The sequence below is a fragment of the Elephantulus edwardii genome, unplaced genomic scaffold, assembly GCF_000299155.1.
Source record: "Elephantulus edwardii isolate Elephantulus edwardi_28Jun2011 unplaced genomic scaffold, EleEdw1.0 scaffold00132, whole genome shotgun sequence".
NCBI lineage: Eukaryota > Metazoa > Chordata > Mammalia > Macroscelidea > Macroscelididae > Elephantulus > Elephantulus edwardii.
This window is the reverse complement of record NW_006399882.1, coordinates 8,623,622-8,635,888: the sequence shown is the minus strand read 5'-3', so window position 1 is coordinate 8,635,888 and position 12,267 is coordinate 8,623,622. Positions and strand designations below refer to the sequence as shown.

Genomic DNA, 12,267 nt, shown 5'->3' with positions numbered 1-12,267 from the left:
CACTTATTTCATTACAAAAGCTAGTTAGATCCTTAGCAACCATCATCCTTAAAAATCAGCAGGCTAATTACTGAAAAAGGGCGGTGTCTGCTTCTTCCTGGGAGAAGCATGCTGTTACTATGTTAACCAATTAGGAGTAGTCATAGTCCAGGTAAAAGAACTCTTGAGATCCAACCCAGCACAGAGGGTTAAGAACTAGAAAGCCAGGAAGTTCTCCTGCCCTGGCTTCTCCCCTTCCTTGGTCCTCTTATAGTAAGTTTTTAAATCTTAATATTTGGTCCTTGCCTCATGCAATTTTTCTCTAGTTTTATACAGGAGCGAATGGAGAGCCTTTGCCAACTACACAGTCCGTGAACACTTATCACCAACTAGGTACCAGCCACCAGCCCTTACCCTCCACCCTCCTCACATCTGCCACCTCCACTGCCTAAAAGCAACAGCCTTTCCCTCTTTTAGATCCTCGCCCCCATCCAGCAGGAAGTAGGTACAGAAGAGAACCTCAGCAGCCCCAATCATATAACAGAAGGCTGAAATGTTAGTGTTGTGGAGCTGCTGCCCCTCCCTTTTCCCAGAAATAACTGTCTACAAAACCCTGTCTACTTCTTTATCTTGTTACACAGTACAAGCCCCCTGCCTACTTGCTTATAACACTTGTAACATTCTCTGACTTCACTCTAGGCTGCTCCCTGCTTTAGAGTCAGCTTGGCTGCCCCTCTTCAATAAACTTTCTTGGCCTGAACTGGGTTCTGTCCTGCATTATAGCCCCCACCCCTAACCTCCTGCACAACTATCTACTTAATGGCATCTATAAAAATGAGCCTCCTTTGTCCACCCATGTGCCATTTCTGATCTTTGCCATTCTGCCACAAACACTTGAAGTCTCTCTCAGACCATTAAAGGTCTGTTCGTTACATAGGACCATTTTTATTTGTTTCTCTCATCTTGGCTCACTTGCTATCTTAGAGTAACCAGTCTAGATCTCAGGGAGGGTGTCTGAAAACTACAAAATGGAGATTCTCCCCAGGTTGCTGTATAAGCAGAGCTTGCTTAAGCTCTCCTTAAGCTTGCATGGCTTGATATTCTATGGCTGTATGAAGTGCAACTATGTAAGAAAAAGATTTTAGATTGGTCTATATCCAGAGTGAAAAGAATTCGGGTTAGGGTAAAAAGGCACAGGTTGACCCAAAGGAGATAGAAACTATTAGCTGACATAACCACTTAGGCTTACTTAAAGCCTGCTAGTTTTCTATAGAAAGAGGAGGGAGGGTCAGAAGAACCTAAGCATAGCTGTCTGGACATTAGACAAAAATTCAGGGAGGTTCCTCTGATGAAGGGGACAGGCTATTTGTGAATGGGTCTTCTTGGGTGATCAGAGGAAAGAGACATAATGGTTATGCAATAGTAGATGGGGACAGTCAATCACTTCATGAGAAGGGGAGCACCTAATAATTGGTAAGCAAAAACTTGTGAGCTCTAAAGCTTCTTGAAGCTACACTATGACCAAGCAAGTTATACCTAGGATAGTCTGGTAGAGAACATTGACTTAGACAATAGAAGTCACTTTACTTCTAGGGTACTGAAAGGAGTGATGGAATGTTTAGATATCAACTGGGATTATCATACTCTTTAGTACCCTCCTTCCTTATGAAGGATAGAAAGAATAAATCAGACTCTGATTACACAGAATATTACACAGCAGATCATAAAACTGCTCTTGTTGTGTTGCCATCAAGTTGCCAGTGACCCTATGTACAGCAGCTCTGAACCCTGCCCTGTCCTGAGCCAGTCCCACTAATTCTGACACAGCAACCTCCATTGCCCCAGTTACTGTATCAATCCATCTCATCCAGGGTCTTCCTCTCCTGTGCTGTCCTTCTACCCTTCTGAGCATGATGTCCTTCTCCAAAGATCCATCTCTCCTGGCCACGAGCCCAAAGTATGAGACAGAGCTTCAGAATCCTAGCCTCCAAGGAGAAACTTGGTTTAACTGTCTCCATGACAAACCTATTTGTTTTTTTGGCAGTTCAAGACTCTTTTCCAGCACCACAATTTGAAGGCATTGATTCTTCTGTCATCCTTAGTCATAGTCCAGCTCTCTAAAGCATAACAATTAATGTGAAGACCATGGACTGGATTAGGTGCACTTTAGTCTCTAGACTGACATCATTGCTTTTCAGCACTCTGAAGAGGTCCCTGACAGCAGAATTTCCCAATGCACTTCGTCTTTTGATTTTCTGACTGCTGGTTTGTTGATTGTGGAGCCAAGCAAGCTGTAATTGTTAACCTCAATTTCTTCTCCATCTATCATGGTGCTGCCAATTGAGAAACTGCTCTTAGAAACCAAATTATGGACCAAGCGCCTCCCCTTAGCCCTCCTCTGAGTTGAGTCAGAAACATCCCAAGGAAGACTCTAGGATCATCCCTTTAGGAACTTTGTATAGACTCCCCTACATGGGCAAGACCACAGACCTGCCCATCATGGAAACTAAGGATCAGATTCTAAAGGATTTATCAACCCTCAGGTTAAAAGGACTCCTGGCTCAAACCCTTCCCCTTGAATTCATCCATTGGGCTGGTCCTTACCAGGTGCTCTTAACTACTGAGATGGCTGTCCAGACTGCGGAGAAGGGTGGACTTGCTATACCCGAGTGAAGGGTCCGGTTGAGAAGAATGCTCCAAGAGAAAAGTGGTAATCAGTATGAAGCATATTCTTCACCTACAGAGATTTTCAAAGTAACTCTAAAAAGAGTCTGAGAAACTACCTCCTTACAGTTCTGCTATATGGGCTGGATTAAGGAATTAACCTGGCTTAGCTAGATCAATTCTCGGAGCAATGGGATAGGATGCCTTCTCCAAATCACATTGTTGGTTAATGTTACTAAGACTACATCCCCCTTGCTTGTCAAATCTTGTGTGGAGACTTGAGCTAGCAGAGACAGCTTGCAAGCTCAGATAAATGCTTACGTCCTGAAGAAGTCCCTGATAGCTAGAACAGAAGGAAATCTGCATCCTGTGATTGCCCTGGGGCAATGTTTGGTGGATGGAGAAGTCTGAGGGGTGGACATACATTCCCTCATCTTTCAACTCTTAAAAAGAATGAAAAGAAAACATACACTTTTCTAAGGGATCCTCTCCCAATAACTGTCAAAGTCTCCAGTGCAATCCAGTCCATATCGCCCTCAATGTCCTCCTCACCCCCAAGAGAGAGCCAGTGGTAGGTAGCAGTCTAGGGGATGGGTATAAAAGTCTCTGAAAGGGAACAGGTAGGGCAGTTTATGGTCCAGTTCTTCACCCTCCTGATTCCAATCCACTTGTATACTTCTGTGGAAGAATCCTTCAGGAGTGATCCCAAGAGAGTAGAAATAATTGAGGTAAAATGAAGCTAGAGAAATGTTACCACTTGGATGAAACAGATGAAATATTCCGTGCAAGTGATTGCCAAATGTTTGTGCAGCTAATCCTGTCAGTATTCACATCCAATAGGAACGCACCACATGGTGGCTCTGGACTAGGACAAGGATGCTTGGGGAAAGCAGTTGTAGAAGCTTGTCAATGTTCTTCACTGCATTGTCAACGTCAGACCTGGAGGCGGTTCCCTTGTTCCCCATAGGGCAGATGAACCACTCTTCTTGCCTTGCATGGTAGGGAAAAAAGTTCACAGTCCCTGTTAAGAGGATTAACAACTTGCACCTATGGTTGAAGTGTTACCATTAAGCCTAGCAGTGGCAACCACTCAGCAGACAGGTGTCTGGTGGTAATATAAAAAGAAATCACCAAGATTTACAGCCATACAATTGGACTGGGACGTTTCCTTTGTTCCAGATGACAATTTGCTTTACCCTAGCATTCTGGAAAGATGCAGAGCTTAAGAAATCCCAGGCCTAGAGATCTGTCCTTGGATCTTTAGATTCACAGATTTATATTGACTACTTGAAGACCCTCAACCAGGTGGATTGATACAGTGACTGCTGCAATGGGCTCTTGTGTGTCAGGAAGTGTGAAGATGGCACAGAATAGAACAGGGTTCAGATTTTTTTTTTAGGGTTCAAATCTTTTGTTCGTAGGGTCGCTATGAGTCATACTCGACTCGATGGCACCTAACAATGACAACAACTAGAGTCCATTGAGAGATTCCTAAGTAGTTTAAGGTTAGTAATTAGAAAGCTATAGGTTTTGAAGGTACACTAAAAAAATCTTAAGGTGTTTAAACTTTTTCAAAAGTGGTCCACCATAAAAATGTAGATAGGATCAACTACATTCACTGCAACTAGCAAAGATTCATAAACTATACCATGGATATTTTAGGAGTGGTTAGGGACTACTAGCCAGATGGGAAGACAGAATAGTGTTAGACATGATGCTGGCAGAGAAGGGATGCCTATATGATAGGAGGCAGGTGTTTGCACCTTCATTCCTCACCACACAGCCCCTGATGGAACCACAAGAGAAGCCCTCCATAAGGACTAATGAAGGAGCAGACCATGCCAGCAACCCTTTCACTGATTGGTGGGATGGTTTGGGAAATGGAAGAAGGCAGCCTCTATCCTCACCTTGTATAATAGCAGCAATCCTGACTGCTGACATGACATACCACAGAACCTCTGCACCTAAAAAGTATATATGCTGTTCAGGTGGGGGATACTCTTGTGTCAAGCTGTGACTCTGCTCCTCTGTTGGGACTGCTTGACCCTGCAGCAGGTTTTCAGAGACAGTTAATCACACAGGAGATTGCCCATTTTCCCATGGAATAGCTGGTGGATTAGAAGGCCTTTGAAGTTTAGGCCTTTGATTTTGCAAAACCAATAAAAGCCTCCCTCTCACTGAACTATGTTTTAGATTGGATTAGGGTTAACAGGGCGAGTTACAAGTTACGATGGTTTACCCCAACGCTCTGGAGATCAGTCAAGAAAATGCCCTCGTCAGGGCTGTAGATGTAGATTGACCCCCAGTTACCAAGAGGTGCTGAGGCAGCCTCCAGAGTGTGTGTTTCTCACATCTAGAAGCAGAATTAGACCCTACACAGAAAGAGACAAGGCATGTGTACCACCCATGAGTGACGCCCACCGCCCCAGACCTCTCTGTAAGTGCACGTGCACCTCATTTTGTAGCCTTACCCAGACAGGCAAATCTCTGGAAACTACTCTTTTTACAAATTGTAATAAGGATATGTAAATCATTATTAACAATAAGAGTTTTTGCCAATTTGTTCCCTTGGGTCTAAAGTACTGGAAAGACAGCATCTCCTTTTTTGGGGCACAAGAAGTATGTAATGAGCCCTCTACTCCCAGGGCTCACTGCAGATGAGGTTGGCGAAGGGACATGATGGCATAGGGTGGTAACCTTCCATCTCTACAGTTTTTTATTATGAACCCCCCAAAGATAGAATTCTGCTGGCTGTTGAGGCTTGGCGCAGAAAATGATGTGATCCTCCCAGCTGGTCTCTCGCTTTTGGAGAGGTGCCCTCCTCCCTTAGGCTGAATTTGGAACCTAAGGTCCTATAAGTTTTTAAAATACTCCAGAAAACACCACTTTATTCACTAGTACTGAAAACAAAAGCCTACAAGGTGTGACACGATTCCTAATCCCAGTGTGAGGAAGCAGTCCTGGAATTCCCCCATTACATTCCCTGTACTTGGACTTGTCTCCAGAAAAATCCGGTGTAGGATGTGGAACCCAATCTAACAGATGGGGTGGGATTGGCCTTGATGCACTTCTGGCTCCAGACATGGCTTTTCCAGGCGGTTGGACTGGCATCCAGCAGGGGGCAGCAGAGCAGCCTGGTCTTGGAGTGGCTGCCACTCACAGGTCCCCCGAAGCCAGGTTGGTCAGTAAGGATTGGGACATGGAAGGGGCCAGAGCCAGTCTGATCATAGGATGGCCACCTCAGGGCCAGCAGCAGGAGCCTCCACGCCCCTCCTTCTTGATATAGTCATGCAGCCGGAAGCGGGGTTCATTGGGTGTCTTTGTGGAGCGCTGCTTCAGTTCCCTGCAGGACAGGAGGCTTTGAGCAAGGGAGCCCAGAGATCCCGACGAGGGTGCTGGCCTGGGATGACACTTACTTTGCTATGGCCATGAAGGCCAAGTCCACGTTGAGGCCCGTCTTGGCGCTGGTCTCCATGAATGGTAGCCCATATTCCTGCAAACAGTTGCTGCCAGCCAGGGCCTGACAGGATAGCCTTCTCCCCAGGCTCCACAGCCACAGGGCCACCTCCAGCCACCCCGCCCCACTCACCTTGGCCAGCTTCTCCCCGTCCTCCCTCTTCACCTCATGCTCCTGAGTGGAGTCCACCTGGGCAGGGCATGGGGGCCATAACAGCTGCCCCTCAGCTGCCCACACCCACCTGCCCCCTGCAGAGGGCGGGGACCCACCTTATTCCCTAACAGCATGAGCACCACGTCGTGCTGGGCATGTTCCTGGATTTCACTCAGCCAGTCCTGTGGGGACCAGGGACCTCGGAGCCCCAAGCTCCCAGGGGGGGGGGCCTGTGGGTCTTTTGTTAACATCAAAACCGCCAAGCTCATGGATCATGGTTTACAGCGACAGGTCCCAAACCTAATCTCAGTACCACTGAGACTCCACAGAGGACACTCCCTGTGGGACAGCAGAACTGCCTGATGGAGTTTCCAGGGCTGTGAACGTGGAGATGACTTCTCCACAGAGCAGCTGGAGTCGCACCGTGGGCCTTTCATTTAGCCCCTGAGCACTTCAATCATTGAGCCACCAGGGCTCCTGGGTGGTTCGACGGTCACCTGGGCCCACCTCAGCCCTATTCTACCCAACGGACCACAGCATTTGGGCCATTGGAAGGGGCGTATTAAGTGTCACCTGAGCCCTTCCCTGGTGTGGTCCAGGGTGGGAGCACCAGGGCCCACCCTCTCCCAAGAAGGAGGTGCTGACCTGGATGTTGTCGAAGGAAGCCTTGTTGGTGACATCATAAAGCAGCAGCAGTGCTGAGGGCAAAGGGTGCCCGTCACCCACGCCCTCGAGTTCACACCCTAAGTCACAGGGTGGCAGCAGCAACATCACACCAGTACCACCCACTTCCTGCCCTCTCACCCGCTCCCAGTGGGAGCCAGGGGAGTGGGGCCCCTACATGGCACAGCCTGCCTCCCTGGGTTGCTGGCTCACCATGTGCATCCCGGTAATAGGCGTGGGTGACACTGCGGAACCGCTCTTGACCTGCTGTGTCCCACATCTGCAGGGCAGGCAGGGCCCGGTGGTTAGTTCCACCTGTTTGCTGCCTCTTGCCACCCCACCCCCATGACTTCTCACCTGAAGCTTCACCTTCATGCCGTCCACATCCAACACTTTGTTCTGAAAGAGAACCAGCCGGCTCCATCAGGACCAGACCCATGGCCCTGACCTAGACAATGGCTAGGCCAGTGCCACCCTCTGGCCAAGGACTCATATGAGTGGGCGGAGGGCAATGTCAAGCCAGGACAGAGCCTGTCCATGCTCCCTAATGGGGAGACAGGTGATAGCAAGGATACCACCGCCCAAGAACTGCAACATCCTGGACCCAGGGGGCACCAAGGACAGGGTTATTAGACTCACTCAGCCTTCCATCTGCCTCAAAAGGGTTGGCTCTGCCTACAGATACCTCGTCCTCTGCCTGCAGGCCCTGTGGCCCCTTCTTTCCCTAAACCCCTTAGCTTTCCTTCCTGTGCCCCAAATCCCTGGTCAGGAGGTCCAGATGCCCTACACATGTAGATAACTGTAGCTGGCTCTCACGGCACAGACTCGCACTTCAAGGCTGTCTGCTCTAGGCCTGGCATACTACCTCCCTAGGCTGGCACCCAGTCCCAGGGCCCCTCCAAACCCTCACGCCCACTCTTACCCCACGTCTTTCAAGTCCCCTCGCCCTCCTCTCCTAAATCTACTTGCAAGTCCCACCTCACCCATTTCAGTCTCTCCCAGGCTCAGCCTGCCCTTCTCACGGCCACAGGACACAGCCCCAAGCCTGTCCTACCTGGCTCCCAGACTGCCACAGTTCTGTTCAAATTGCTGCTCTGCTCAGAAGGCAGAAGCCTGTGACCCCAGGTACCTGACAGATGCCCATGTCTTAACCACAAATGGGGATCCAGGTACCCATTGTGGAGGGGGGGCCATCCCAGTGACAAGCGGAGCCTCGAGGACCTTGTGTGTGGCCTTTTCACTAAAGCTTCCAGTGATTCCAGGGGAAGGGACTGCTTGAAGGTACCAAGTTTGGGTATCAACCAACTCAACCCCTTCCGTCGAACTGATTCCACCTCACAGTGCACTTGTTGGACAGAGGACTGTAAATGGGCTTATCTTTGTGTAATCTTTATGAGGGCGGACTGCTTCATTCTCCTCCCATTGGGTGGCTGGTGGGTGTGAACCACTGATCTTTGATTGCGCAGCCTAACACTTAATGCACTGTGCCACGCTGTTGTTAAGTGATGTCAGTTTTGGGTCATAGTGACCCCGTGGATAACAGAGCAAAACCTGGCCTGCCCTGTTCTCACAACCTCCACTGTCCTCAAACCCATTGCTGCAGCCACTGTGCCAGCCCACCCTGTGGAGGGTCTTCCTCCCTCTGGTGGACCCTCCACCTTTCCAAGCATGATCATGTGACAAATGTCACTGAGTTATATATGTAAAAATGGTGCAAACGGCAAATGACTGGTTACATATATGTCACCATAAGGACCCCTGGTGGCAAAGTGGGTTAAATAATTTGGCTGCTGACTGAAAATTCAGTGGTTTGAACCTCCCAGCCGCCCAATGCGAGAAAGAGAAGGCAGTCTGTTTTCATTAAAATGACAGTCCCGAAGAAAGCAAGAGACAGTTCTGCTCTGTTCTGTGGGGTTGCTGGGAGTCGGAGGACGTGGTGATGGTGAGCATCTCCCCCAAGTAAATGAAGAACAAACCCCTCTTCTGGAGCTGGGCACCAAGGGCAGGGTCTGTGTTTGTCCTACAGTAGCCCTGAGCCCAGACCAAAGCCTGGTCCAAGATGGCACTGTGTCCTCACCAGCTGCCTCCCAGCTGGCCCTCAGGAGCCACACAGGCCCCAGGCTGCATCTGCTGGGTCCCCACTCAGTGCTCTCCCTCCCCCAGCTCCTGCTGTCAGGGAGTGGAGCACAACCATCTGCCACCCGCCTCCCCTGGCACCTGGGGCAGAGGTGTGAACCAGTGGTCTCACTTCCCTCACCACCTGACCCAGAGCCAGGAGGCATGGGGGGGGCATCACACAGACAAGCAGTCCCCAAAGCCCCACCTGGCCTAAAGCATTTCCTTTGGCCCCTCACTGAGGACAGTGCCTTGGGGGGAGGACTGAAAGACCCTATCCCTAGACTGCCCCAGAGGGAGCCACACTCTGCCTGCCTCACTGAGTCTAAATAAAGAGTAAGAAAAGTGCAAATCCCAACTTTGCCAAGAACACACTGGGCTTCAGATGGGGTGGGCAAGGGCTGTGTCATCAGCACCAAGGGCCTGAGGCCTGCCCCATCCTTTCCTGGTGACCGCTCAGGCTGCTGAGGGCACATGGGGTGGATCTAGGGGCCAGGAGTCCAGGGGTAGTCCCAGAAGAATCCAGGTGGCAGCCTGCAGGCTGGCAGAGGGGAGGGGTGCAGGGAACAATTATGTGAGAACCTGACTCTACTCCCCAAGAACAGCAAAGTTCCCAAGTCTCTAGGTAACACCCCTCCCCAGCTCCGGAGGAAGGTGCTGGTGGGATCTGGGCACCTCCTGTAGTTCCAGCTTCTCTCTGACTGCCAGATGCCACCCCCAGAGGCAGAGCAGAGGGCCCCAAGCAAGACCACCTCAGCTTCCAAGCACTGACCTCACCTGAGAGCCTGATACCAGGGGAGGGAGGAAGGGAGAGGAGGGAGAGGGTAAGGTCAGCACTCACCCGGAAGTCAATGCCCACAGTAGAGATGAAGGTTCCTGCCAGGAATGCCCCATCTTTGAATCGCACCAGCAAACAGGTCTTCCCCACCCCGGAGTCTCCCACCAGCATCACCTGGAACCAAGGGGTGGGGTGTCAGCAGGTGCAGGAGCAGCCCCTGACCTACCACAGGAGACTGTCCTGAGCTGGCCTGGCCAGGGTGGAGGAAGGAGTCAGGCAGCCAGTTTCCACAGAGCCAGGGCACCTTACAGCCCCCCAAGAATGACTCCCCAACTTCCATCTCTTAAGACTTGGGTCCTTTTTCCTTCCCAGTCACTGGAGGATGGGACAGCTGCCTCCCTCAAGGCCCCACAACAACATCTTCATCTGGGGGAAGCTAGAGTGCCCCAGGAACTTGGGACCTAGTGGTGAGCAGAGGCAAAGGGTGACAGTGGAGACTTCTGAGAGGTCTGGGGTCTCTATCCTGCCTGGGGTGTCCACATCCAGTCAACCTCCTGGGACACTTGCTAACTGATCCAGAGACCTAGCAGGTTAGTGGGCAAGGCAGCCTGAGGTGACCCCACCAAGAGGCCAGGGAGGGTCAGCCAGGCACTTCTATCCCCACCCCATCCCCAGCCTGCAGCCATAGGTTCCAAACTCCAAAGATGCCTCTGCCTCCCCTTCCTTAGAATTCATACAGCTCCTGCCCCGGGCCTGCGGGAGACCTGAATGAAAAACCCAGCGGGCAAAGCCACCCACCCCGGGGGGAGCATATGGAAACTTGGGCGTCTGGGGCTCCGAGTGGGGGCAGGGACCTGCTGTTCCTGTTCCCCGCAGGTCCCCAGTTCTGGCTCTACCAGCTGAGGGACAGCAGGCCCTGCCAGCTGTGGGGCGCGACTCCGGGACGCCTGTGTGTGCGGGGCGCCTGGCCACCTGGGGCCAGTTGCAGGGTGCAGCTCCGGCAGCCCGGCTCCCCGCGTCCGCACAGCCCCTTAGCTTGCCACCTGCTGCTCTGGTCCCGTTGGAGAGCCCCGCTCACCTTGAAGGCGACGTCGTAGAAGTCGCCGCAGCCACCCAGCGAGGGCCGGCCAGGCTGCGGGGGCCCGCTGGGTGGCGTCTGGGGGCCAGGACGCGCCGACCGGGGCCCGTTGGCGGCGGGCGCACTGGCCCCCTTGCTCCTGGAAGTCTTTTTCCGGGACATGTCAGCGCGCTCGGTGCTCTCTCTGCGGCCGCCGCCTGCGGGCCGTCCAGCCACCGGCACCACGGAGCCCGCCCGGAGCCAACCCCGGCCCGCGCGCCCCGGCCCCGCCCCGGCCCGCGCCCGACAGGCAGCGCAGCCACTCAGGCCCGGCCTCCCGCCGCCACCGCCAATGGCCTTGCGCGGGGCGGGGACATGCAAATTAGACTATGGGGGTGGGGGCGAGGCTGGGCACTGCCGGGTGCACAGTGGCCACGTGACCCTGTCCAGCACTTCAAGCCCCGCAACCCTTCGGTGGCTGTCTCCGGTCCTGGCCAGGGTGCTGAGGCAGTGGCTTGGATGAGGCGAGCACTCTAGGACCCGACAGCTCCCTGAATGTGGCGTGTGTCACCCCTGCTCAGGGGCCCCAGTGGGATTGCCCCTTAGGTGAAGTGGAGGTGCTGGGTCAGTGGGCCCGGATACCCTACAGTCTTGTCGCTTCAGCAGTCCGAGAGGCACCTGGACTGTCCCCACCTCCAAGGCAGGCGATCAGGGCTCGTCCAACACTTGGCAAACACACCCGGTGCGCTGCGCCTGGGTATCAGCTTGCAGCTGGTTCTCAGGTGTGGAGGGACCATGAGCTGGCTGCGTCCTCTCCCCCACAGCCTCTAGGGAAAGGGAAAACGGGGTCACAGCTGAGCTTTGGGGGAATCAGGACCAAAGGAGGCCAGAGTCCCCTCTCTTGGGCTGTGGGTAACCCCTCTCCTTCCCAGATAAGCTATTCCAAGTACTGACTCTCCAAAACAGACCTTCTCCAGGGCTGACACCCCCTGCCTGGTCTTTGGGGCAGACTCAGGACTCTTCCACTCAAGATGCTTTCCAAAAGTGGCCACTTAGCAGGGAGCTTCCATGTCCTCATCCTGGGGGTTCTGGAAGGGGCTTCACACATGACTACCCTGGAGCTAGATGGCTAGCTGGCTGTCCCCAGTACATAACAGCTGTCATCAAACTCTGGGCCCTTCAGAGAGCTCAGGTCTCTTGTTAGCCATGTGATTATACTAACTGCCTCTGAGACCCAGAGGCCGAAACAGCACAGGTGGAGGAACATGCTCACCTGGATGATTTCCCAGAAAGGGCTGCCCATGGCTGTGTAGAGACTACTGGGACCAGGCACACAACATGCTATTGTTCCCATTGGACAGATGGGAAACTGAGGCTCAGAGAGGCTATGGGAGCTGTCCA

General features: G+C 52.4%; 1 protein-coding gene across 1 annotated transcript; it reads right to left on the bottom strand.

The window, feature by feature from the left end:
* Window positions 1–5,883: 5,883 nt before the first annotated feature.
* RAB26 (RAB26, member RAS oncogene family) lies at window positions 5,884–11,049 on the bottom strand. Its single transcript, XM_006893879.1, has 9 exons — window positions 10,888–11,049; window positions 9,873–9,983; window positions 7,274–7,315; window positions 7,130–7,196; window positions 6,899–6,951; window positions 6,370–6,435; window positions 6,233–6,289; window positions 6,060–6,136; window positions 5,884–5,986 (listed from the first exon to the last, which is right to left on the bottom strand). Exons 1-9 carry the CDS (start codon window positions 11,047–11,049, stop codon window positions 5,884–5,886), a joined length of 738 nt encoding a protein of 245 aa, XP_006893941.1.
* Between the last annotated feature and the right edge of the window lie 1,218 nt (window positions 11,050–12,267).